Below are 24,794 nucleotides of genomic sequence, written 5' to 3'. Positions count from 1 at the left end.
CTTGAGAAGAAGATTTTTAAAAGATACCACTAAATTTTCACTAATTCTTAATTATCTCCCCTTGAAAGAGGGTGTGGCCCTTCATTTGAACAAACTTGAATCCCCTTTACCCAAGGATGCTTTGTGACAAGTTTGGTTGAAATTGGCCCAGTGGTTCTTGAGAAGAAGATGAAAATGTGAAAAGTTTACGACAACGACGACAGACAACGGACAAATTTTGATCAGAAAAGCTCACTTGAGCCTTTGGCTCAGGTGAGCTAAAAATAACTTAATTCCAATACATTTTGGGCAGGCAGTTTTTTTTATGTAATTCTGTGAAAAACTTGGGAATTTCAATCACCAAAGATTATATTTACCGGTAATTGTTTTGAATTAAAACTGATCAAAAATGATATAATCATTAAGGAGGTAGCACATCTTAAATGATTATTACAAAATCATAAAAATACATAGACAACTTTACTTAACATGTTGATTTTACAGTCAAGAAAAGTTTGAATTTGAAGTGTAATTTTTAAAGACGGTGAGACAAAAAATTAAAAATGAGAAAAAAACAATTATTATTTTTATAAAATTCATGCATAATGATTTATAAGACTTTTTTGATAGAATTGTTAAAGAATTCAATATATTGCATATCGCATTAAAAAATGTCTTTCTTTTTTTTTTTTTTTTTTTTTTTTTTTTTGCTCAATACACAGCCCTAGCAAAAATGATATACAACAAGGACTTTGATTGGATTATTAACATTCATTCGATTGATCATAATTATCATGATTATTAACTGTTATTGCACTTTCATTTTCAAAATGTTGTTAGGTACATTGTTTGTTCACTCTTTTGCATTGATATTATAATTTCATAAAAGAGTATTTTAGCAGAAAAAATTATCAATTTACCTTTCTTGGAATAAAGACATGTTGACCCTAATGAGCTGAGATTTTCTCTCTTTCCATAGATTTGTTACACTGGGGTCCACATGATACTAGCAGAGACCCTGTAAAAAAGGACTTAACTATGGAAAAGCATGAAGAATATATGCCTATTATACATATCTTAAATTCTAATGAAAACAATGTTTTTTAATTAAGATCCATATATTTCTAATGATTGACATAATACAAATTCAAAATAAAATATGCATGTCTATATTATACACTATACCTTAAGCAGACCAATTGCATTATTACATCCTTCAGGAGACCAACTTAAATCAATGTTTGAGAACTACTTGTGAGAACAATAAATTTGTCTACTTTACAGTACTAAATGTACATGGAATCTATAGGATCATGTTACTTTAATTGACCTGCCTTAGTTCAACACAGTAATTTAACAAAGAAATTGATCCAAAACAACATTTTAAGACTTTTTGAACAGTGCATGTTCCTATCATTTCAAAACCATTACCAGTAAAAATGCTAATATAGGAAAATGATGACAATTAATTAATATTGTACTTTCAGGTATATTAGATGAATTAATCTGATTCGTCAAGAAACATTTGTTAAAAAGCACTATTATCCGCTGAATAATGAAGCCACGCCCAGTGTCACAACAGTCAACATTGCTTGACGACGGGTGATATTCCAAAAAATAGTGACTGCGCAGATTTATGCGCTCAAGGTTCACTATTATTTGTATTTGTATAAAACATTCAGTATAATATAATCAATATTGCATGTAGTTGAGTGTAATATTGAAAATTTTCACCCCTCGAAAACCAAATACGTCAAAAAGGGGATGGGTTTCTCCAACTCCTACATAGTTTCGCCCCTGCAAAAACTGGTATAGACCTTGGATATGTTTAAACGGGCTAAGAGAAATCAAATGCATCAAGAGTACTTAATTGTTTTTACCCAAGTTACATGCCAAAAAAGATTCAGAGAGACGTCACATAAAGTTAACGTTGATTTGAACTGAAGTTAGGGTGTCAAAAGTCATTCACATCCAAAAGTGACATTGATCATGTGTGGTAGATAATAAACTCCTACGGGCTAAATATGCTGCCATAATCAAGTGAGGATCTTTCCCTAATCCTATATATAAATCCATTTAGTACAATATTATATGCACTTAAGCAGCTGTTTATGACATTGTAAAATTATATAAACAAGACCTGTTTATATAATTTATATCAATTTATATAATTAATAATATAATTTATGTAATTTTATCAAGATAAGTGTATGGGGTAGAGGGAGCAGACATTGAGAATCAATGTTGTCGGACCTCATGAAACTAAACTAACAGTCTTCCAAATAACCCGGGAGTCCAATGCCAGGGACCTGTTAAATTTGCAGCCGGGCATGTAAAAATTGCCAAATTACATGTCCGAAGAGGGCATATGTGAATCTTCTTTCATTGTACGATCTTTACTTGCCATTTACTCTGTCCTACCCCCATTATTCGCTTAAACGTTGCTATATGTAATGTCGATGGATTGCCTGTCTACATTCTCGATACGACCTGTCAAATGATTGTCAATCTAATCATTGAAGTGTTTAGTTTAACCTATTTGTTTTCTCGAAGTTGCTTGCTAAATTACGAGATGTTCATCCATGCCACATACTGTGGCACTACAGTCATGATCCCATTTCTGAAATTCAGTTCAGCTAAACCGGCCAACAAATGACCAGCATGCAACTCAAAAGTTATTTATGAACAAAAACGCTTTAGAAAATGGCAATCACAGGCCATGGTTGGTTTACGACGCTGAAAAAATTAATATAAAACCTTTATACCTAATGGGTTTTTTTTGTTGCACAATACTGGTAAATGTAAGAATTTTGAGTAGGACATGTACAAATTTGAATGGGCTGGGTAAAAATGATAGGTCTACATGCCCGAAGGGCATGTGCTGAAAAAGAATTGTTGTGAAGACTGAACTAAAGCGACAGCGCCGGGTGATCATATAAAGTCCCCTATATTACATAATAATTTGGCAAATTATCAACACATCAAGCTAAAATTTCCAACATATCTTAACGGTGAGAATTTTTATTTTTTAAGTTGAAACCTCGTGACCTGTGAAAAAAAATGAAATTTGTATCCCATCTAAAGTCTTAAAATGTATCAAGGTAATTTTCGATACAAAAATGCGGTTGGGGTTATAAATGAAGGATAAAACCAGAGACCTCGGAATGGAATACTCTGAAGTCTCTGGTTTTATTCTACCCCCAACTGGAAGTTGTATCCAATCTAAAGTCTTAAAATGTATCGAGGTAATTTTCGTGGAATAAATGAGTGCTTTACAATAAAGAGACTCGACCAGAGATGTCTGAAACGATTTATTTGACAAGAAAAAAGTCTCTTGAAGCGAACGATGTCATTTTAAAGTAGGTTAATGATTGATAATGATACATGAACAAAATACGAGCTTGAAGCGGGGGTGCCTGAAATTGAGTTAGATACCTTGTGGTAAAAATAAGTAGGGGTGCACCGTATATGAAACAAGTGCCTGTGATTGATAGTCTGAAATTTCTCTTCACCTAAATATTAAAAGCTTGCTGTGATCGCTATAAATCTATACAACAGTCAAGTTACATATGGTAAACTAACATAAAAACAAGATTACAACAGTCATGATTACAGAAGGTATATTTTGAAGACTCTAGGTCAGTAGGTGAATGTAAACAGGTAAACACACGTGGGACAGTCACCGCAAATATGAACCACAAAACGACTTATAACATTAAAATGTAAATATTCATCTGCACACAGATTTTTGCATAATAATAATAATTTTTAAAAGTGTAAATTAAAATATAAAATAAACAAACCTCAAACCTTGTAACAACAAGGCTTGTTTCCCTACAATCTTATTCTGGTTCTCTGTGGTTCACTGAAAATGCAGGGAACCAGGCTGCGTTATTAACTCGTACACAGATTTGTTGATACGAATAAACCTATAAACATATATACGAAATAAAATATTATCATAAAAAATGAAGAATTTCAAATTGCTTGAAAAATTATCTTTATGTAGTTTATAATAAATGGTTGTAATTGTTTATTAATTTCTATCTATCCATTAAAATTTGATACGTATATCAGCTTAATATGTATCCGTCTGAAAAATTATTGTTATTACACTCCCTGTCACATCTTCATAGTTAAGCCTGTAAGCATGGTAAGTAGGAATCAATTTCAGTTGAAGGGGACCAAAACCAAACATTTTTCAGTTTCATTTGGTGGGGAGGGGGGGGGGGATATAAACCTCAAATGATTATTTTATCTCTGTCACTGAACTGCTGAAAATAATGAAGGGAACTAGGCTGCGACAATGATTTGTTGACAGAATTAAAATACGAAATAAATTATCATACATACGAAATAAAATAATTTCATGAAAAAATGAAGAATTTCCAATTGCTTAAAAAAAGAAGCTTTTCATGTATGTGATTTACAATAAATGTTTGTACTTTTATATTTTCTATATATCCATTAAAATTTCACAGTATCAGTATTTCACTATTTGTAAACATTAACAATAATATTAAATAAATGTTACACTCACTGTGGCTTTGACTGAGTTACTGTCACATCTTCATAATTAAACGAGAATATTCCCTTCCGTAAATATTGCTATATATATCTGAACTGTTACCAATTCATCTTTCTTTGGTGAAAGAAAACCTCAGGGATGGAGAATAGGCCCGTACGTAATTTAGTTGGAGGGGGGGGGGGTGAGCACAACCAAACAACATTTTTCAGTTTCAGGTTGGGGGAGGCTACAAACCAAAAAAAATTTTAATAAGCAAAAGAAAAATACATTATCAGAGGTTATTATTGAGGGGGCCCAAAAGCAAAAGAAAAATAGATCATCAGAGGTTATTATTGAGGGGGCCCAAGCATAAAGGAGCAATGTTTTCTATAGTATACCTAAATTTCAGCAAAATTACAGGGGGCCTGCCCCCCCCCCTTCCTTCAGCCATGTATTGTATCAAATCTGCTTCACCCTGATTCAGATTTTTTTTACAGCATATATATTCTATTAGCAGAGGACCACATTATATTAATAAACAATTATTAAATTACAGCTATTTTTTTCTTACAGGGTCTGTTTCATTTATACTATATCATGATGAACATGTCCTGCATGATGTTTACAGAAAGTTTAATTTAAATTTTTAAGCTCGAAATAGCTGCGTCAACTTGCGAGACTATTTTTTCAACGTTCGGCCTAATCTTTAAATATTTAATTTGTTTGTGGACTTGCATAAAAGAATTAAAAAAATATAGGGGCCTATCATTTAACTTTATTTCGAATTTCCTTCAGGATTTTATATACCGAACTATAGTCTAACGATTATTTAAAATCATACTTTTTCTCTTGAAAGCTAAATTACTAGGCAAAAAAAAAAAAAAAAAACAACAAAAAAACCAAACGAATGTTTGTCTTGTGTATTCTTAATTACAACTTATTACTGTATCATTTTAGTTACTTACCCAAATTTCTCAACATCCATGGTGTTCAGAGGTCATTTTCTGAAAACTGAAGGGGCATTCCGATGGCATTCGGAACAAATGACGGAAAGCACTTGCTAAGAATTCAAAACATGGTTCATAAATTTACAATATTTTTCCTTTTTAGGTTTTTAACATAAAACATGGAAAACTAAGTTAAAGAAACACTCATTTGAACAAATCAAAAGCGGAAAAAATATATATGCTAGATTTTTTGTTTAATTGCATGTTTTTCATGGTCTCCAAAATGCAGAAAAATTATCCTTTGAAATTATACGTAGGTTATAAATTCTTTTCTTTTTTAGGGAAGATGATAGAAATTAGACAACTTTTGAATGTTAAATAACAGAGTTAAAGATTAATAATATTTAATGGCAGACTGTTTATTTATCTATAAAAAGAAATTTGCAATACTGATGAGGTCAAAATAATAGGGAGACCGAAAAAGGTCGCCTTAATCCAGTGGTCTCCCTAAGCCAGAAAATATATCCTCCTTGGTCTCCTAAAGCCATATGTCATATATATATATATATATATATATATATATATATATATATATATATATATATATCAGGGATGGGCATGATTACTGAAAAATGTAATCGATTAATAATCGATTACTTAGAGGAATTTTGTGTAATCGATTAGTAATCGATTACACTAATTTTTGTCCTGTAATCGATTACTTTGGAAGATGTAATCAATTAATAATCGATTACTTTCAACTTTTTATCCCTTCAAATATCAAGCAATATTTAAATGGTAAATGTTGATTTTATCTACTGAAGTTTGAATGTGTTCCTGCAGTTTCAGTGCAGATTCTTTTAAGGTTTTATTCTGGCTAACATAAGTAACATTCTCACTAAATGCCCAAATGAGGGATTCTCTCTACCATGGGAAGTGGAGATGTGATTCCTACAATAAAATATGCCAAGGAATTGATTATTCCTTTCAACCTTGGATCTGAACCAGTCCTCCATATTTATTGACTTGTTGCAAAAATTATTTGATATTTATTGTGATTTACTTCATTAGAAGTATTTTGGCTGCCTGTATGTTGACAGTACACATTAAACATTCCTGTACGTGTCTTTTTCCAAAAAAATAAGTAAATTAGATCTCTTAGTAATAAAAATGTAAATTAAATGTGTCTTTAAGTAATTTAACTAATAGCACATATTATTCTGTATTGAAATAAGTGTTTTGATAGCTATTTAAAATTGTTTAAAGATAGTTCACAGTTCACAACTCATTATCTGCAAATCAGGGATGTCTTGGTTAATTAATTAGCCAATCAAGATAAGCAAACACAGTGACACTTACTCCCTCTCTTACAGACACTTATAACCTCTCACTGATATGAAAGCAACCTTACAATTTTGATTGAAAACATGAGAATGATTTTGCAAATTTTAAAGTTACTAAAACACAAGTTTGAAGTTATTTAAACATTTTCAGATATGAATAAGTATTTCCATTTTTTTTTTTTTCAAGAAAATGTATTTTATTTACCAAATTATTTATATTTAATACAGCACTTAAATCTGTTTTTGCTATTTATAATTTTCTATTACAAGACCAATTTTTTTCAACATCTGAAATATGAAAAAGGACATGCAGCAAGAGGACAGTGGGTCAAATGTAAAATGCACACGAAAAATCTGTGTATTTTATTAATAATTTTGTTGAAATACACTTCTGAATTATTTAATACTAGACCAATAGGTCTATAATGCAAATTTTATTGAGAACATTTTTAAACTTATGGTTATAATAAAAGTTAGGAAATCCAAACATTACACTAGGTGGTTTATATTTGATATTTATGTGTGACTGAATGGAAATAATTCGCCAAAATAACATCCATTTATGTATAAAATAATCGAAAGTAACTGAAAAAGTAATCATAATTACATTGAATATTTTAGCTGTGATTGATTATATTACGATTACAAGTAATCGAAAATCTCTTCAATTACAGATTACTGTCGATTACTTGAAAAAAAGTAATGATTACAATCGATTACGATTACTCGATTACGATTACCCCATCCCTGATATATATATATATATATATACATATATATGCTGGTATGTAACATTGGAATATTGCTACATTACAAGAAAAGTGGAACAATTAATTAATGCCCTTTAGCACCACCTCTTGTTAATTCTTTCTGTTTTTCTTCATACATGTATATTTACCCATGTAAGCATTTATGTAATTTTAATTGCTTAACATTATCTTTATAAATATGGACATGATGGATGTGCCTGTATAATTTTGATTGCGTATACGGTAATTAATATGTTGTGACATAAATTGTCTCTCTTGCACATCTTGCTATCACAGAATGTGGTAACATATAACCATGCAGGGGCATGGTTTATTAAAATGCTAATTTTATTACAAGACATGATTAAAATGAAGCACCTTCCAGAATATGAAAATACTACACCCCCTGCTTATTCAGTTTACTTACTTTTTCTAATATCTTCTATTTTCTCCATATACCTTGTGACACTTGAACCTGTAAAACAAAAACAATACTTGAACTGTCATAATGAACTAATATCCACTTGAAAGACACATTATTTCTCCTTCTTTAAGATGTAAATGAAAGGCTTGGAAGCCTTGCTTATGTTAAAGTTTTACAGTCATGGTTGAAAATAAAATTATTCAGACATTTGATTTGATGACTAAAAATATGACTTCCTTCTCTTCAATTTATTTTTATCTTCCTGTCTCGGGTACCTTACATGTCAGTGTTTCTACAACAAATATACAGTATATGGCAATTCTTTCTTGAAAGCTAGTCAGCGCACCAACTTTCCTTCAAAAATATATATCTTACTTTTAGTAGCAGCTACAGGAAAACGTTTCATTGGTATTTTCTGACCCCCATCCCACCCCCACCCCCCTCCAAAAAAAAAAAAAAATCTGTAAAACATAATTTCTTGTAAGAAATCTACAAATTACTGCACATATGGCATAAAGTGTGGCATGGTGAGGAAACTTAAAATGTCAATGAAAAAAAATTCTTCCTCATGTTGAAAATGCATGGCTTCAAATCAAGAAATTTTTCTTGGCACACAGTTGCATTGAACAGTGGAGGAAATTTAGCATGCCAATTACACCTGTCCCGTCATGGGGTCTCAGTTTTTTTTAAAAGGTCTCATCCTAAACAAAAGACCCGAACTTTCACTTCAATAATGCCAAGCACTTGGGGGAAAAAAAAACAGTTACTACCAATCTTTTCTCACCTTAGGTGTGTTGCAGTCTGGTCCTGAACCACAAACCTTCTGACTACAGAGCAAGTGCTGTACTGACTGAGCTAATGTGCCAGTGTTGCATAATTTTGTATCTGAGTAATTTAATGTCTGGTCTGAATGCTAAAAATATTGGTTTCAGACTATAATAAACTTAAGGTTCTGGCCTATGTACCGGTAAATAGTTTGGTTCAGGCCATAATATCAGTTCCAGACATACACTTACCCCTTAAATGTTTAGTAATATAAATTAAAAAACATTTGTTATTATAATTAATATATATATATATATATATTTTTTTTTTAACAGTGATAATCAAAACTAATCTCATTAGAGCAGGATTTATACAATGTCAAGCAGGTCTATAATACTGTACATTTTAGATATCCCACATGCACATATACATACCTAACAGCAACAATTTAATTGCTAAGAAACATAGTGATATATGTTTTTTTAAACATATAGCAAAATAACAATTTGAAAGAATCCTTCTGATTCAACGTATTTGATAGGGCTGGGACGATATATTGAAATATCAAAAATATCAATTTTATGTGATGACAATATGCAAATTGACACATGTGTAGTAATATTAAAACAAGTACAGCAAAAAAAAAAGGACTTATTTTTTCTTTGTTTAACTTAAGATTTGGGTTAAAATTATAAAATAATATGGGTGAATATCACCCAAAAAATTATATTGGGATACATGCAATATTTAATGGCATATTGCGATAAATAATGTGGTTTATTGTATCACTGCTCCTTTCTCAAGAAGTTTTAGTTGACATGTCAGACATACATTTTATTCACTATACAATTATTAAGCCATAAAACCCTATCTTCCCTACGATCATTTATCATTTTGTTTAGTTTATGTATGATTAGAGATTTTAGTTGTCAACTCCTTAGGTAGTTCCCTGCTGAATGAAATCAAAGTCATTGTTATTTTCACTGGAGGCATGATTACATGTAACTTAGGCAAAGACATTACTCCAGCATGCTAGAGGTTCATAGCGAGATACTTTTGACTTGGCGCCGCGTAACCTCTAGCATCCATTGTAAAAATTCTTTCCAAGTGGAAATATATTGTTTAATTAAAAATTCAGGCTTTAAACATTAAAGAATGACACAAACAATAAAATATTCACTATTTGCGATTGAAACTTACACATAAAACAATGTTTATCTCTCATATTAGCGTTAAATCCATTATTTTTAAAATCAAGGCAGAAATTAAAACAAGTCATCTGTTTGAAATTCGGGAAAGGAAATAATGCAGAAAATCTGACGAAATGAAATTAGTTTTCCGCTATGACATAACTGAAATTTTTGTTTTCTGTCTAGCAATCCACAAAATTAACATGAAGTCAAATCGAAAGTAATTCTGGTGACAAATTGAAATATTGACAATTTTGATTAAGGAACAATGATGCATACTGAATAATGTGGATTTTAAGATTTCTTGTGACTCTTATACCTCATGCAAACATGTAGGTTCCTGAGAATTACTTATTTACAGTTTATTTCACACATAATATGTTCCACCCAAAATCTCAGGGGGAACGAGCTCGTTAGAAAATGGCCTTCGGATATAAGAGTATGAGGTATATAAGGAGCGTAGGGACGTTAACCGAGGCTCTTACTTGTAGGAGTAGCAATGACATTTGACAGTCCTGTCTTTATGAGCATAACAACTGATATAACACCAGAGAATTTAAGTTCATACGCATATCTTAGCTTTTCCTTTTATTGTTTTTAATGTTTAACTTAATACTCATAACTGAAGCAATCAAAAGATCAGAAAGTATATTATGCAACACTGGCCAGGGAACATTAAGGTATTCACATTCATATTATTCAGGTCCAGCACGATCTATTGATTCAGCTATATAGCTTGAATTAGCTGAGGAAATTCGGAAGTCCATTATTTACCAATAACAATTTCCTTTCTTTCAGACGTGTTAACAGCAATTTCAAGCAAAAATCTTAAACTTCTGCGTGATTTTTAAAAATAGATTCTGACCTGTGTCGATTGTATGCCTAATGTGGGCATATTTTGGGTTTTCTGGTGTTTTCTTTGAAAGTGGCTGAAATACAATAGAAAACAGTTTTTAGACATAAATACGGGCAAAATATATTCTGTTTTTATGCTCCTTCAACGCCAATTTTCCAAATACGAGAAAGAGTTTTTGGCAAAGAAGATTATAATACAAACATCAGCTTTCTTCGGCTTCGCTGTGCTGACGGCTGACATCTTGAAAATTGTTTGCTTCCGTCACCCCGCGAGATTGCTGTTTGAGCTTGCGTCAACAGGTTCGCGGGATCTTTAAATCCGGTGAATTGCAGTATGGGATTTGTTTACATTTTGGAGGTGTGACAAACTAGGCTGATCATTGGCCAAGATTGGGTGAAGAACTAGAATGATCATCAAGGGTAGAGCCTATACATTCTATTACATCATAGTAGATGCATATATGTCATGCGTCTATGAACGACGTGTTGATTTCCCAAATACATTGCATGAATATTGATGCAGATTTGAAAGGTTTGAGGTAAAACTTACAAATGTAAAATTTTTGTGTATATAGCTCTGTATAGGCCTAAATATTGTAATATATTTTACTTAAAATTGTCTTAAAGAATAACGGTATTTTTCAGATGCAGAACGTTAATGCAATTATTTTCACAGGGGGTTCTGTTGTTGTTTTTTAAAAGGGGGAGGGGTCTTTCAATTTTGTTAAATTAAAAAGTCTATTGCACAGAGCATGATAAAATGGTAACCTGGGTGAGTAGCTGTTATTCGATACAATCATGTAATTCTAAAATGAAAATTAATAATGTTAATGTTAACATTAAATTAAGTTTTAGCTTTTATATAGAAGTTTTAGAAGACTTTACAAGATATTTTATTTGTGTTCATGATCATAATAATTAACAAAGTATATGCTATTAGTAACATAATAATTATCAGTACGTAGGCCCTTATTGAAAGTTGAATGTATTCTTCTCCCTTTATATCCTGCATTTAGCCCTTTCACGATAACTGTGGTACTATCTTTTGCAGGGCAAATTAATAACGTTTGGCAAAGCTTTTGTTGACAGATAATTAAATGAAAATTGCTTTAACATCATACGGTACGGCAGCTACATGTATCAGGAAATGTACAGTCTTTTGTTTTCACCATTATAGCTTTGAGATGATGGTGGTGTCATCCAGGTGAAGCTGTTAATTAATTATTACCCAGCAGACTTTAATTAAGCAGTACATGATGTTTTCCCCTTTTCAGCATTTGAAATCTATTTATAAACTAATTCCATGGCATATGATGCTGTAGTTCAAATGAATCAACATAAAGAAATGCAATGCTTGAGTAAAAGATGTGAAACAATGAGAAAATCTCAACAGTTAGATTACATATACTCTTATATAAAGTGACCTGCCTATTTCTTTGAGAAATTCACTTTAAAATGTTAATGAAAAATTTTAGTTTTGAAATTGTAGGTGGTTATATATAGACCGGAGGTATGTGGGTGTACATAGCTGTTGGTGTGTGTATCTTGGCTGTTGTGTATGTAAATTATCCTATCCCTCCTCTTACCCCAGCCCTGACATCCTGGAAAAATGGAGGCAACTTCTTCAAATTCCGGACATTCAAAATCTTCTACAGGGGTTTGTCTTGATTTTTACATAGCAATATATAAAATAAATCATAACTTTACTGGTCACTACTGAGATTATACTCCTGAAACATTTTTAGGTTAATTGCTTAAACAAGGTTGTGTGCATTGGTATGATATCAAGGATGTAACAGTATTATAAATACTGTCTCTCTCTTTTTAGTAAAGGAAGACCTACAATTAATTGTTTGAAACAGATTACCTTAATGTTAACATGACATTTTTCTTTAGTAGGTCTGACAGAGACCAGGACAGAACACTGTTAGAGTTTATAAAACATGCAAATTAAATTATTGTTTTTTATTGTTTTCATTTCAGTGGAAAAAGGGAGTAATAAAGATGGCAGAGTGCTTCTGACAATCCATGGATTTCCTACATCCAGTCATGACTGGATCAAGGTTTGTCTGTCTGTCTGTGAGCTAAGGTAATAAATGTACTTCCATTACATGACAATCCATGGATTATCTACATCCAGTCATGACTGGATCAAGATTTGTCTGTCACTTTAACTATTATATCAGTATGATATATCACATGGATTTCATACGTACAGTCACACCTTGATCAAGGTTTGTCTGTCAATTTAATTAACTATTACATCAGTGTGACATCACATGGATTTCCTACTTACATTCCCAACTGGATTAAGGTTGGTCTTTGTCATTAAATAAGGTACATGTAAATTACATGTAATGATACATTTTGTACATTCATGTTTTTCCATAACATATGACAATCCATGGATTTCTTACATTCATATCAAAAATATCCATATCATTACAAAACTATATGATACATATCCTGAAGGAGGCATATTATTTCACTCCGAATATAACATAACATCCATTGACTATTCGTTACTGTCTAACGTTTGTTGATGTGTACACATGTCTATAAAATTAAAATAAGACCAGTTATTCTCCTGCTTTACAATATCCTGCTACAATATTGTAGAGAAGCTGAATTACAATTCAATCACAATTCTTTTTCAATATTTAAATGTACAAGAAGAGTTTTTACATTTTGCAGGTGCTTCCAGACTTAAAGAAACAACACAGTGAAGTGATTCTGTTTGATATGATTGGATTTGGACTCAGTGATAAACCGGTAAAGTCTACCTATAGAAAAATTACCAATAGGTGAAAAAAATGTCATTTTACATAGCTAGGAGTAATATAGTAAAGTAAGATGATTGATTTGGTTTCTGATTATAGATACATATTAGTCTAGACCATAATTACAAAGAATACTTGTACATGTACAGAACCTTGGATTTACTACTGCTTGTAAGGCGGGTGACATTCGCCTCTCTATACTATTTGTCCACACTTCCCATGCAACAGAACTACTTAATGAAATGTGTGTCCAATCCTTCTGACACACAGTCAAGTTGAACAAAATATGATAAAAGCCATCAAAACAGCATCCAGTGATCCTCAATAAATAGTGGTGCTGGAAAAATAACTTTTCAGAAAAAGAACAAACTAGTAAACAAAGTTCATGCCTGTGCGTTTTTTGTTGGTATGTACTCAGTTTTCTTTATTTTGCAGTCAGATCATGACTACTCTATCATGGAACAAGCTGATATTGCAGAGGCTTTACTGAAAAAGCTGAAAATAACACAGATTCATCTTTTGTCACATGACTATGGGGACACAGTGGCCTTGGAGTTGCTAGCAAGGTCCTATTTATTTCTAAATTTGCTATCATAAAAGCTTTTGTGATCATCTATTTTTAGGTCACCTGAGTCACTCAGGTGACCTATTGCTATCCGTTCTTGTCCGTCAGCGTGCGTCGTGCATTAACATTTGAACATTTTTAGCTTCTTCTCTGAAACCGCTTAACCAATTTCAACCAAATTTGGCATATAGCATCTATGGGTGAAGGGGAACAAACATTTTGAATTTCATGGTCCCTGCCCCCCTGGGGCCTGAGGGGTGGGGCTAAAACCACCAAAAATAATGCAATCTTTAAAAATCTTCTTCTTTACTCCTGGACATCAAGCAGTCAAACTGTTGGCATGATTGTAATAAGCATTGAGCCCTCTACCAAAATTGTGAAATTCATGGCCCCAGGGTCAGGGGTTCTGGCCCCAGGGTGGGGCTATATAGATCATATAGTGAAAGTGCATTATTTCTTTGAAAATCTTCTTCTCTGCTCCTGGGTATTAAATAAAGTAACTAAGTACATAGTTATGAAGAGCAAGAGTGCCTCTTCCAAAATTGTGAAATTCATGGCCCAAGGGTCAGGGGTTCTGGTGTTAGGACGGGGCTCTATTGATTATATAGTGAAAATGCATTAATTCTTTGAAAATCTTCTTCTCTGCTCCTGGATATTTAATAAAGTAACTAAGTACATAGTTGTGATGAGCAAGAGTACCTCTTCCAAAATTGTGAATTTCATGGCCCCAGGGTCAGGGGTTCTGGTGTTAGGACGGGGCTCTATTGATTATATAGTGAAAATGCATTGATTCTTTGAAAATCTTCTTGTCTGCTACTGGAGATTATTTAAACAAACTAAGTGCATGATTATGATAGGCAAGGATGCCTCTTCCAAAATTTTTAAACATATGGCCTCAGTTTTTGGGGTTCTTGAGGAAGGGGGGGGGGGGGGGGCTCTATTGATTATGTAGTGAAAAGCATTAATTCTATTAATTAATCATTAATTAATCCTGTCTGCTCCTTAGTGTTGAGCTGATAAATAAATTGCCTAGCTATGATGAAAATGGGAGCTTTGAACAGAATTTTTAAATCTTGTGGTCCTAGGGTCAGGGGTTCTGGCATAACGAGAAGGGGGGGGGGGGCTTTTGATAATATAGTGGAAAAGTGTTAATTCTTTGAAGTCCATAGTTATGATGATGCGGGTAACTCTTCCAAATTTGTAAATTTCTTGACCCTTGGTCATGGGTTCTGGTGTTAGGGTAAGGCTTTGTTGAATCTGTAGTGAAAATGCATTGTACCTGTGAAATTCTTCTCTGCTTCTAGGCATATCAGAAGCAAACTGAGTAATAGTTTAAATGATATAAGTAAGCTTATTTCTACCAGATTTTTGAACATCTGGACCATTTGTCTAAGCATTCTGGTCCTGGGCAGGGCTCTATTAATTTGTATTCTATTGAGAGAAGTTATCCCCCCCTTTCCATTCACCTTTGATAATTAATCACTGTAAATAATGTATTTGAAAGGTTAATAGAATAAGATAATTATGCAAGAATGTTTATCGTATAATTCAAAAAGTACTTTCTTAGTTTTAATAATCAGGTAGACCTGTAAGTAATAGATAAATAAAAATGAGACAAAAATAACTTATCTTATTAAAAGTTCCTCAAAGACCATAAGAGAGGTCAATGCTAGAGGTCTTACTAATAGTTTTTTAATAGTCTGCATGGTGATAGTGTTAAGTGGGGGACAGATTAGAACTTAATTTATGACTTGATACTGAATACTAGACTAATTATTTTGTTGATCCTGATCTTCCTACTTCTCTTGCTTTAGGGCAACAAAGCTTCATCTATCAGTGTATTTAACTTCTAAATTGTTGTATTATACTCAGGTGACCGATAAGGCCCTTGGGCCTCTTGTTATTTTTAATGAGGATTATTCATTATTAATGTTTCTAAGATACAAAATAAATCAGAGAAAAGTAAAAGTAATTACTTACATGTAATGACTTAATTTAATGTTCCTTCTTTGCAGATTTAATATGAAAAAGACTGATTTGAAAGTTCTCTCCCTTTGTTTAAGTAATGGAGGTAAGATTGAAGGTTAAAGATGAATTGTCAAAAATTAAATGGTAATTTACTTCTATATTTCAAGATAATGTTTGTGCACATTCATTTGTCTTTTTTCTCAAAAGAAAAAGATTTTAAAACTACAAGGGGTAATCAAAAAGTTCGCAAATTAATTGAATTGCTTCCTTAAAAGAAATAAAATGAGGTTTCAGTGTTCATTATTTTTTAAAGTAGTCCTCTCCGATTTTAATGCACATCTGCCATTGTTCTGCCCATGTACGAATCACGTGATCCAGGCGGTCACATGACATTCTCCCTAGTGGTCTGTTCACAGAAGCTAAAAGTTTTTTCCGAGTCTTATATTTCTTACCATGCAAGTTATTCTTTATAACAAGAACAGAACATCTGTCAGAAATGGCCAAATCTCGGCAACAGGATGGGTGGATATGGATATCCTTTCCCAGAATTAGCATGGTGACCATCACAACGTGAGTCCTCTGTCTTGGGAGCATCATTTATCCAATGTGGAAAAAGTATAGGCGCCTTCTTTTTTCCCTGTCTCATATGTTTAAAGTCTAAAGTAAACAATATCTTAGGGATTTAATAATTATATTATTGTTCAGATATTTCACTATTTTTCTAATTGTAACTTGGCGATCTTTCAAAACAAGTTACTCAACTAAGGACACATCTTTTTACTGGCTTGCTTTCATTGGGCAACAGAACAAACATCATTTCTAACCATCTTCCTGCCTTCACTAAAACAATCAATCCAGTCAATGATTGAACTTCTGGTAAGTCTTTTGTCTTCATAAACCTTGTAAAAATTATCATATTCTACTGCAAAGAAAATTCCGAGATATACATTAAACTTTACAGCCTTTCGTTGCTCGAGTACGACTGAGTCAACCATTTTTTGTCACAAGTCACCTACATATTGAGGTCAATTTCACATTGTGACGTCACAAAAATGAAGCAAAACATTATATAACATCTGCTATTTTTAGAACATGTGAATGACTACCGTAAATCTGGAAATTTTTATGTCAATTTATTTTTGTGAATCTGGGTCAAAAAGCTGTTGATTAATTTTTACGTTTCAAAATTTTGCGAATTGCCATTGGTGTTCAATTGAAAAGTGCTTAAAATTTTCAAAACAGTCTATATGTAATGCAGGTACATACAATAAATCACGCATGTACTCGTACGTATACAATAATAAGCGATGCCAACGTTTAATAATCAGATTATAAATTACGCATATATCCATACAATAAATTACGCATGTACATACAATATTAAACGATTGCAACGTTCAATAATCAGATAAAAGTATTAAAAGCAATAAAACATCTAAACTGTTTAAAGTTGTCATAACATTTTATTAAATCACGCATGTACATAAAACGATGTCAGCTTTAACTAACCTTCAAATAAAAACATTCTCTACCGGGTATAAGAAGAGAAAAACGTCTAATTAATATTGAATTATGTAATATATATAAAAGTGGCCTCTCTTTCTTGGAGAAATAATTTAAAAGATACCAGCAAACTTTTTGTTTACATTTATTGTTGTTGATTTATTTTTAAGAAAAATATTTTTGCGAATGCAATGCACACACAAATTTGCTAAAAATTTATCTACAGTAAAAATTTCCAGATTTACGGTATATGTGTGCCAAATTTCATTCTGATCTGAATTGTGGTTTAGTAAATATAGAGATTAGTTTGCGAACTTTTTGATCAGCCCTCATATGTGTTTAAATTTGTAAGACCACATAGTTTTATTTAATATTTAAATTACATTGTAATTCAAATTTTAGGCGTTTTCCCAGAAACAAATTTTCCAAGACCTTTACAAAAAGTGAGTTTTTTTTACAGTAAAAAATATGTAATCAGCTGCAGAATTGTACATGTAGTGAATATGATTCAATTAAATTCCCCATTAAACAGGTACATGTGTATCTGATTATGTAAAGAACATGAAAAAATGGGTTAAATGTTAAATGATCAAGTGATAGAAAATTGTTTTAGTTTTGTATTCTTGTGGAGTTTTCTGTACCATTTTATTCATGTGCTCTTGTCCTTTTAAATCTATAAAAAAGATTTTCTTATTTTTACTTAGTACATATAAATGTAGTTTTATTTCATTTCAGTTGCTAACAGTTCCTTACCTTGGGGCTATCTTAAGTAGACTGTCCTTCTATGGAATTTTCAGAAAAGGGTAAAATATATTGTTTAAAGCTCAAGTAAACTTTCCTGATCAAAGCTTGACTGTTACCTTATCTGTAAACATTTATGACTTCTCTTGAGCCATTGAACTAATTTCACCCAGTATGTGGCAACTACTCATAGGCTGGGGGTCCACAAGAAGGGAATAAAGTTTTATCCAGAAATACATGTAGGAACAAGTCCATGGTACTGAAAAAATGCAACATCAATAGTTTCTAACCCCATATTCTTGAAAGCATATAAATTAACGAGGTTCACTCCTGAGCTTTTGAGCAGATTTCTATCTTAACCTATATTTCAAAAATTCTGCATATTAATGTTTTAATTCTTGCAATAATTTTGGATTCTACAAGGCCAATTCAACTATATTCAGTTAAAACTCCATGATTAAATCCATACCAAAAGCATTACCTGAGGAACTATATTTTGTGGCGGAAGGTTTTTTTTTAGAAGAAAATGATCATTTTTTCTCTTTATAAGTATTTAAAGCATGATAAGTTTGGATTCCTATTTTTACATGCAGTCTGCACACAGAGTTATTTTGTGCAGTGAACTGTTTTATACTGGTCCTAAATTATATATTAAATAAACTGCCATGAATTCTATCAGAATATTTGATAAATATAGCAAATATATTGTGAAAATCAAGAAAAAAAAATAGTCCTAATTTAAGCTTAAAATTGGCACTGTTTTAGTAATATCTAAAAATTAACATCACAGACCCCCACTTTTAATTTACCTTCCGAATATATAAGATACTTTTAACCATTCTTCTTAAATTCAGTAAAATGTCATTACTTTCAAATGAATATTTTGCTTGTTAAATTTTTAATGCCAGAAAAATGAATTTTTTGAGTGCAAAAAGGTTGAACATGCGGAATAATTTGAAAAAATTTTTCGCTGTCATAAATTTTAATGTGTCTATTCAAGATGAAAAAAGACGGTGTTTGTTCCCATAATTTGTTTGAATTAAATAAATTTATTGGAGGAAAAACTTTAAGAATTTAATTATGTGTAAGACGTTTTTACAGTGCAAAAAGGTCAAACTAAATGCTCTGTAGCGCCAAAAGAAGTGCATTGACCTCCATTTTTTGTTTTGATTTTTAATTCAACTATGTGTATAAATTCTAAAAATATACTTGATAAAAAATTCTCATTACTTTTGATGGCAGGATCCAACCTCCTTAAGCTGATCATTACAATATGGGTCTCAGTTTTTTTTTTTATATATATCACACTTGCAAGCAATTTTAAATCTGCTCAGACACCATCGCCGCAAACCACGGCCAAAATGTACGACCCTCTCCCATTCTGGCCGTTGTTGAATGAGAAGAGAATACATGTATTTTGTAGCTCATTAAAATATTGACCAATGTGAGTAAAGCATAGTCGGATAATGAACTTTGATGCGACCTTTCAATACCCAATCACAGTATACGAAACATTTCTTGTATACTGTTGATGTCAATTGTTGATTTCAATTGCGATGGAAACAAATCTGTCATTGGCTGAACATGACGTCACAATATAGAGGCATAAATATTCAAGAATACGACTCTTTTTGTGATCAAGCAGCCACAGGTAGGAGAGAGCTATATGCGGACTCCGGACCGTGGTTTGAGACGATGCTCAGACACAGGGTGTGTTAAAAGGGAGATAACTTTGTCTGTGCTCAATTTACCCCATGTTGAATTCATCCACTAACAACAAGGGGAGAGAGGGGAAAGAGGCATAAAAGTAAATATGAATTGAAATTAATTAGGGCCCCACAAGGATATGCGGGTGCCCTATAGTAATCACTCTGTCTGTCTGTCTGTCTGTCTGTCCGTCTGTCATTCTTCCGTCCACAAATTTTCTGTTTTTTTCTAATAACTTTTTTTAGGGTTGACCAATTAAGTTCAAATTTGGTATGTTGGTTGAATGGCAGTAAGACATATTTTGATGCTAAGTTTGGTTTTCTATGTCATCCGGTTTGGAGCTGGGGTGGTGGGGTGTATTCCTTAACTCTATATAAGAGTGAATGGGCAAAGAGAGATAACTGCTGAGAATGTTCCTATTGTAAACTATGAAAGGCTGCAATGAGTCTCTTGGGATTAATTAACTTTCCTCTTGAAGAAAATCCAAAGCATTTATCTTTATCTGCCACATTGAGATTAATTAACACCTCTGTCTGCAAATGAAGTTTGTTTTGAAGTTAAGGTCAATTCTGAATGATGTTTACATTCTCTGAAATGTGGATTTAAATAATGTTCATATTTTATTTTGGTAAAATTAACAATGAGTTATGATTTCATTGAATTCTAAAAACAAGATATAGATAAAGATAACATTTTTATTATTATTTTCTTTTTTCTTTTTTTTTTCTTTTTTTCTGCCTTATGTAAATTCAAGAATTCTAATTATTTTAACAGGTATCCAGATAATAACCTCATTCTATCATTGCTGAAAAAGTTCTTATTGTAAGAAGAAAAGGTTGAGAGAGCAGTATAATTAATCCCATGGGTTTGATTATCTTGCTGGTTTGCAGAATATTTTAGAGGGTTATCTTTCTGTCACTTTAAGATTAATTAACACGTTTGTCTGCAACTGATATTTGTTTTGGAGTTAAGGTCAAGCCTGGGTGATATTTGCATTCACTGAAGGCTGGCATTTTAGAAAACACATGCTTCATTCTTCTTTAAATATACATTTAATTGAGTTATTATAGATATGATGTTTTTTACTGCCTTATGTAAATACAAGGATACTATTTACAGATTGTTGGATATTTAGCAGTTGCTGTTGCTTATTCTTTATATATTTTGAAATTTTTTGGAATCAAGTAAAATTCTCATCCCCTAATCTGCACCCTTATATTTCTAACCCTCGGCTGGGCCCTTGCTGACAGGTCAGATTTCTAGTTTCCTTTAAATAGCATAAATTCATTTGTCAAAAAATTGAAAGGTGACTTAATAGATGAGCTTTGTATCTTATTGAATTGTTTTACATGTACAGTCATGTTATCTGAAACTTGATGGAACTTTGAGATATATAAGGGTTAGAGATATTGAGGGTAAAATACATGTACGTAAGGAAAAAGTGCTTCGGAATTCAAAATCACTTTGACAAATCCATGGTATTCAAGGTATCCGTGTTTGAGATATGAAGTTCAGCTGTATATTACTTGTACATGGAATTTGGCCACTCCTTTTTGAAGATCAGCTTATAGAAGTTGCCTTTACACACCATGTATCACTAGGCCCTAGGATCATGAAGCAGTTTTTGATAAAGGCCAGAGTTTATACACTGGCTAAAAGTTTTCTGAATATTTATATATAAAACACATAGAATTTGAAATGCCATTAAAATTTCTTTCCTTTTCATGTTCTTAATTTTAATATTCAAGTGGTCATAGTACATACTGTATACAGTTGAACTTCAGTACCTTGAACATTGATATCACAAATATGATGGATATGTCTAAGTGAATTGGAATTCCAAACTATTTTTCTTTATCTAGAGTCTTTGGATATGGCAAAGGTTTTTTTTTCTCTGCCCCAGTTTTGGATAAAGAGGTTTGACTGTATTCATTTTATGAATGACTGAAATTTTAAGACTGCTTATTACATGCATCTCGGGGTCGAGTATTTGGTTGTTATGAGAGGGAGAAATGAGAGAACATTTTATAATTTTGTTGATATAACATTGCATTCTGTCAAGATTCTTCTTCAAGAAGATGGCTTTTGTAGGTTTGGAGAGGTATTTGGAGTCAATACACAACCCACAGAATCTGAGTTCAGAGATTTTTATGCAGCTATTGCTAATAACCATGGTTACAGAATAAATTATAAGTAAGTATTTTCCTACTTTCATTTTTTTCTCAATGAAAGATTTCTTGGTGATTTTTTTCCTTCCTTATCCCTGTGAAATAAAAAAGCTGTTTTTATTTATGTTTTCTATACAGACTTTTAGGATACATTGCAGAGAGAAGCCAACACAAAAACAGATGGGTAGGAGGTCTACAGGAAGCAACTATTCCTGGTAAAAGCAGTTGTTTTTAATGAATTGTTCAATATGAAAAAATAACATTGACTACCGTATAAATATCTAATACATGTACCTGTAAGTTTAGAGTTATTTCCCTTTAAATAAAATATTGGTAAGAAGAAAAGATAGAAATGAGGTAAAACTCATTAAAACAGGCAATACATGTATTTCATAAATTATATGCGTTTGCCTTGATCTATGCTTTGTAAAATATACACTACAAAACACAGACAGCTTTGGACATACATAGTAATAACTGATGAAAATCAATTTTTATGTATGGCAGCAGTTCTATAATGTTATGTTTTAGTATATATCATCTTTCAGTCCATATGATTTATGGTCCTTCAGATCCAGTAAATCCCCCTGTTTTTATTGACCACTACAAGTAAGTAATTAGTATCTTTCCTTCTCTCAGATTACTTTTGATGTTCATGTAATTTCACCTAAACTGGCTTAGTGTTTCTGATACACTTCATTCCTTACAAACCCTTGGCCTATCATGCTATCAAAAGTCAGCATTTTTTTTCCGAAAGGGTTTGATTGGGCTTTCTTGCTGCAGTTCAACTCAGCAGAATATTAATGTTTTGCAAAGTTGAAGTCATTGGCAATATATCCCTACAGGATGTTTTTGACATAACAGTAAAACTCAGTTATAGCAAAGTCCTGGAGATTTACAAATTCGTAATATACATATTTTCCTTCAGTATGTTCCGGGAAGTATTAAATACCGTATATAACATATAACATATAAAATATGTTATTTCAACTCTATGGGAATCAAAGTTAAAGATTACTATATCTGCAAATTCGTTATATCGGAGTTCATTTTAACTGTACATTTTTACAAATAATTATTAAGAATTTTGCCAGAAATCAGGAAAAACTTCGCCATATCTGTAAATCTGCTATATCAGTGTTTTTACTAAACAAGTTTTACTGTATGCTTAAGGGGATTTCTATACGCATATAAAAAATGATCCATAAGATAACTGGATGGGTGATTCTATTAATAACAGTGGCATCGTTTAACTTGTTTTACTGATGTATAGTTTTAACTAAGTCAATCCTTCATTGGTGAATATCCTGTTAATAGACTTTTAAATTAGTTCTCAGAGTTCAGTATGGAAACTGTCTTTTACTTATTTTTGTAACATAACCTACATTTATGTGCATGACAATGAAGGTAAGATTTGAGATCATGTAATATAAACTATCCCAACTATTGAAAGCTTGATAGGCCAAGGGTTTGTAAGGAGTTGAATAGATTAGAGACACTTGGCTAGTGAAGATGATGTAAGTTAATGAGTCAGTGAAACTTAAATTGTCATGGTGGTCCAGAAAATTTTGAAGTTCCTTTAGAATGACCATGGTTCTTCAAGAACTTTTCTGCATGAACGGTAACACCAAGCTCGTTATGCTATTGATTAATATGAAGACTGTTTCTCCATCATAGTTGAAGAATATGACTTATCACATTTATTGTTATATATTAATTTAGTATGTGTATTAGGGCTGAAACTGACTTTCATTCTCCTAACTTCCCTTGTAGGAAGACTGTCTCCAGACACAGTATTACAGTGCTGCCCTCTGACATCTCACACTACCCCCAGTGGGAGGCACCAGAGCAGTTTGCTAAGGCATACAGGGAATTCCATCAAAGACTGTCAGGAAAGGGAAAATGAAACTAGGCAATATAAATATAGAAGGTTTTATTATTTCACAAAAATCAACAAAAATACATGATAAGATGATAAAAAAATGTTAATTATTGTGTTTGTATGTAATTCATAAAGGACTCACTGACAGACAGGGTTTGCTTGTATATTGTTACATGTATGAATCAGCAATACATACCAAGCTCCTGTAAAGAAGGACAACTCTTTGCTCTCTATTTTCTCCATAATGATAATTTTTGTAAACAAAATAGAGATACATGTAAAATTATAATTAAAGTAAGTTTATTGTAGTACATTGTAATTTTAGAAAAACCATTGTAGTACACGTAAATGAAAATTTAACAAAGAGGATGCACATGTATTAATGATAAATCAATTAAGCTTTCAGAGCTATATTTCCCAACAGAGTGCCATTCCTCCATTAATAGTTTTGATAAATATGTATGAGATGTCATGGTGTTTGCTTTTTAGCTCTCCTGAGCAAAATGTTCAACCTGGTGAGCTATTCTGATCAAAATTTGTCTGTTCTCAGTTTTGGTTTTATTGTCCACATAAAAATTCACATTTTTATCTTTTTCTCCAGAACCACCAGCCCAAGTTCAATCAAACTTGGCATAAAGTAGCTCTGGGTGATTGTTCAAATGAAAAGCTAATTCCTTTTCCTATCAAATCACATGTACATGTTTATACTGACATTCTTGAG

At 32.1% G+C, this 24,794-nt stretch overlaps 2 protein-coding genes across 3 annotated transcripts in view; one reads left to right on the top strand and one right to left on the bottom strand.

Moving 5' to 3' along the window:
- The window catches only part of LOC133184924 (centrosomal protein of 41 kDa-like), a 50,278-nt gene extending 39,225 nt beyond the window's left edge, over nt 1–11,053 (bottom strand). Inside the window, exons 1-3 of the mRNA XM_061319991.1 lie at nt 10,962–11,053; nt 10,770–10,833; nt 7,953–8,000 (exon numbers count right to left, since the gene is read on the bottom strand). Of these exons, the coding sequence (XP_061175975.1) occupies nt 7,953–8,000; nt 10,770–10,833; nt 10,962–11,000 (151 nt within the window). The 5' untranslated portion in view covers nt 11,001–11,053. The remainder of the gene's footprint in view (nt 1–7,952; nt 8,001–10,769; nt 10,834–10,961) is intronic.
- Nucleotides 11,054–11,162: 109 nt separating this feature from the next.
- On the top strand, nt 11,163–24,381 carry LOC133184811 (mesoderm-specific transcript homolog protein-like). Of its 2 annotated transcripts, none has more exons than XM_061319888.1 (12): nt 11,163–11,179; nt 12,249–12,416; nt 12,743–12,822; nt 13,454–13,531; nt 13,975–14,105; nt 16,120–16,175; nt 17,978–18,018; nt 18,311–18,378; nt 22,115–22,216; nt 22,330–22,406; nt 22,740–22,800; nt 23,965–24,381. In XM_061319888.1, the coding sequence occupies exons 2-12, from the start codon at nt 12,272–12,274 to the stop codon at nt 24,095–24,097; spliced, it is 972 nt and encodes a 323-aa protein (XP_061175872.1). In that variant the 5' UTR covers nt 11,163–11,179; nt 12,249–12,271; the 3' UTR covers nt 24,098–24,381. The 2 variants fall into 2 exon arrangements, with proteins under 2 accessions (XP_061175872.1, XP_061175871.1); XM_061319887.1 differs by having other exon boundaries at nt 11,165–11,298.
- Nucleotides 24,382–24,794: the final 413 nt, after the last annotated feature.

The sequence above is a fragment of the Saccostrea echinata genome, unplaced genomic scaffold (genome assembly GCF_033153115.1).
Source record: "Saccostrea echinata isolate AGI-Se365-2 ecotype Australia unplaced genomic scaffold, CSIRO_AGI_Sech_v1 ptg000011l, whole genome shotgun sequence".
In the NCBI taxonomy this organism is placed as follows: domain Eukaryota; kingdom Metazoa; phylum Mollusca; class Bivalvia; order Ostreida; family Ostreidae; genus Saccostrea; species Saccostrea echinata.
Note: the sequence above shows the minus strand (reverse complement) of the source record. Positions and strands in the feature narration are given on the sequence as shown.

Bases quoted from the DNA above. Each gene is read 5' to 3' on its own strand.
- LOC133184811 (XM_061319888.1), top strand. From the start codon at position 12,272: ATGTGGGTGTACATAGCTGTTGGTGTGTGTATCTTGGCTGTTGTGTAT. The intron at 14,106-16,119 runs GTCCTATTTATT...CCTTCTTTGCAG, and splicing joins GCCTTGGAGTTGCTAGCAAG to ATTTAATATGAAAAAGACTG. The intron at 22,407-22,739 runs GTAAAAGCAGTT...ATCATCTTTCAG, and splicing joins ACAGGAAGCAACTATTCCTG to TCCATATGATTTATGGTCCT.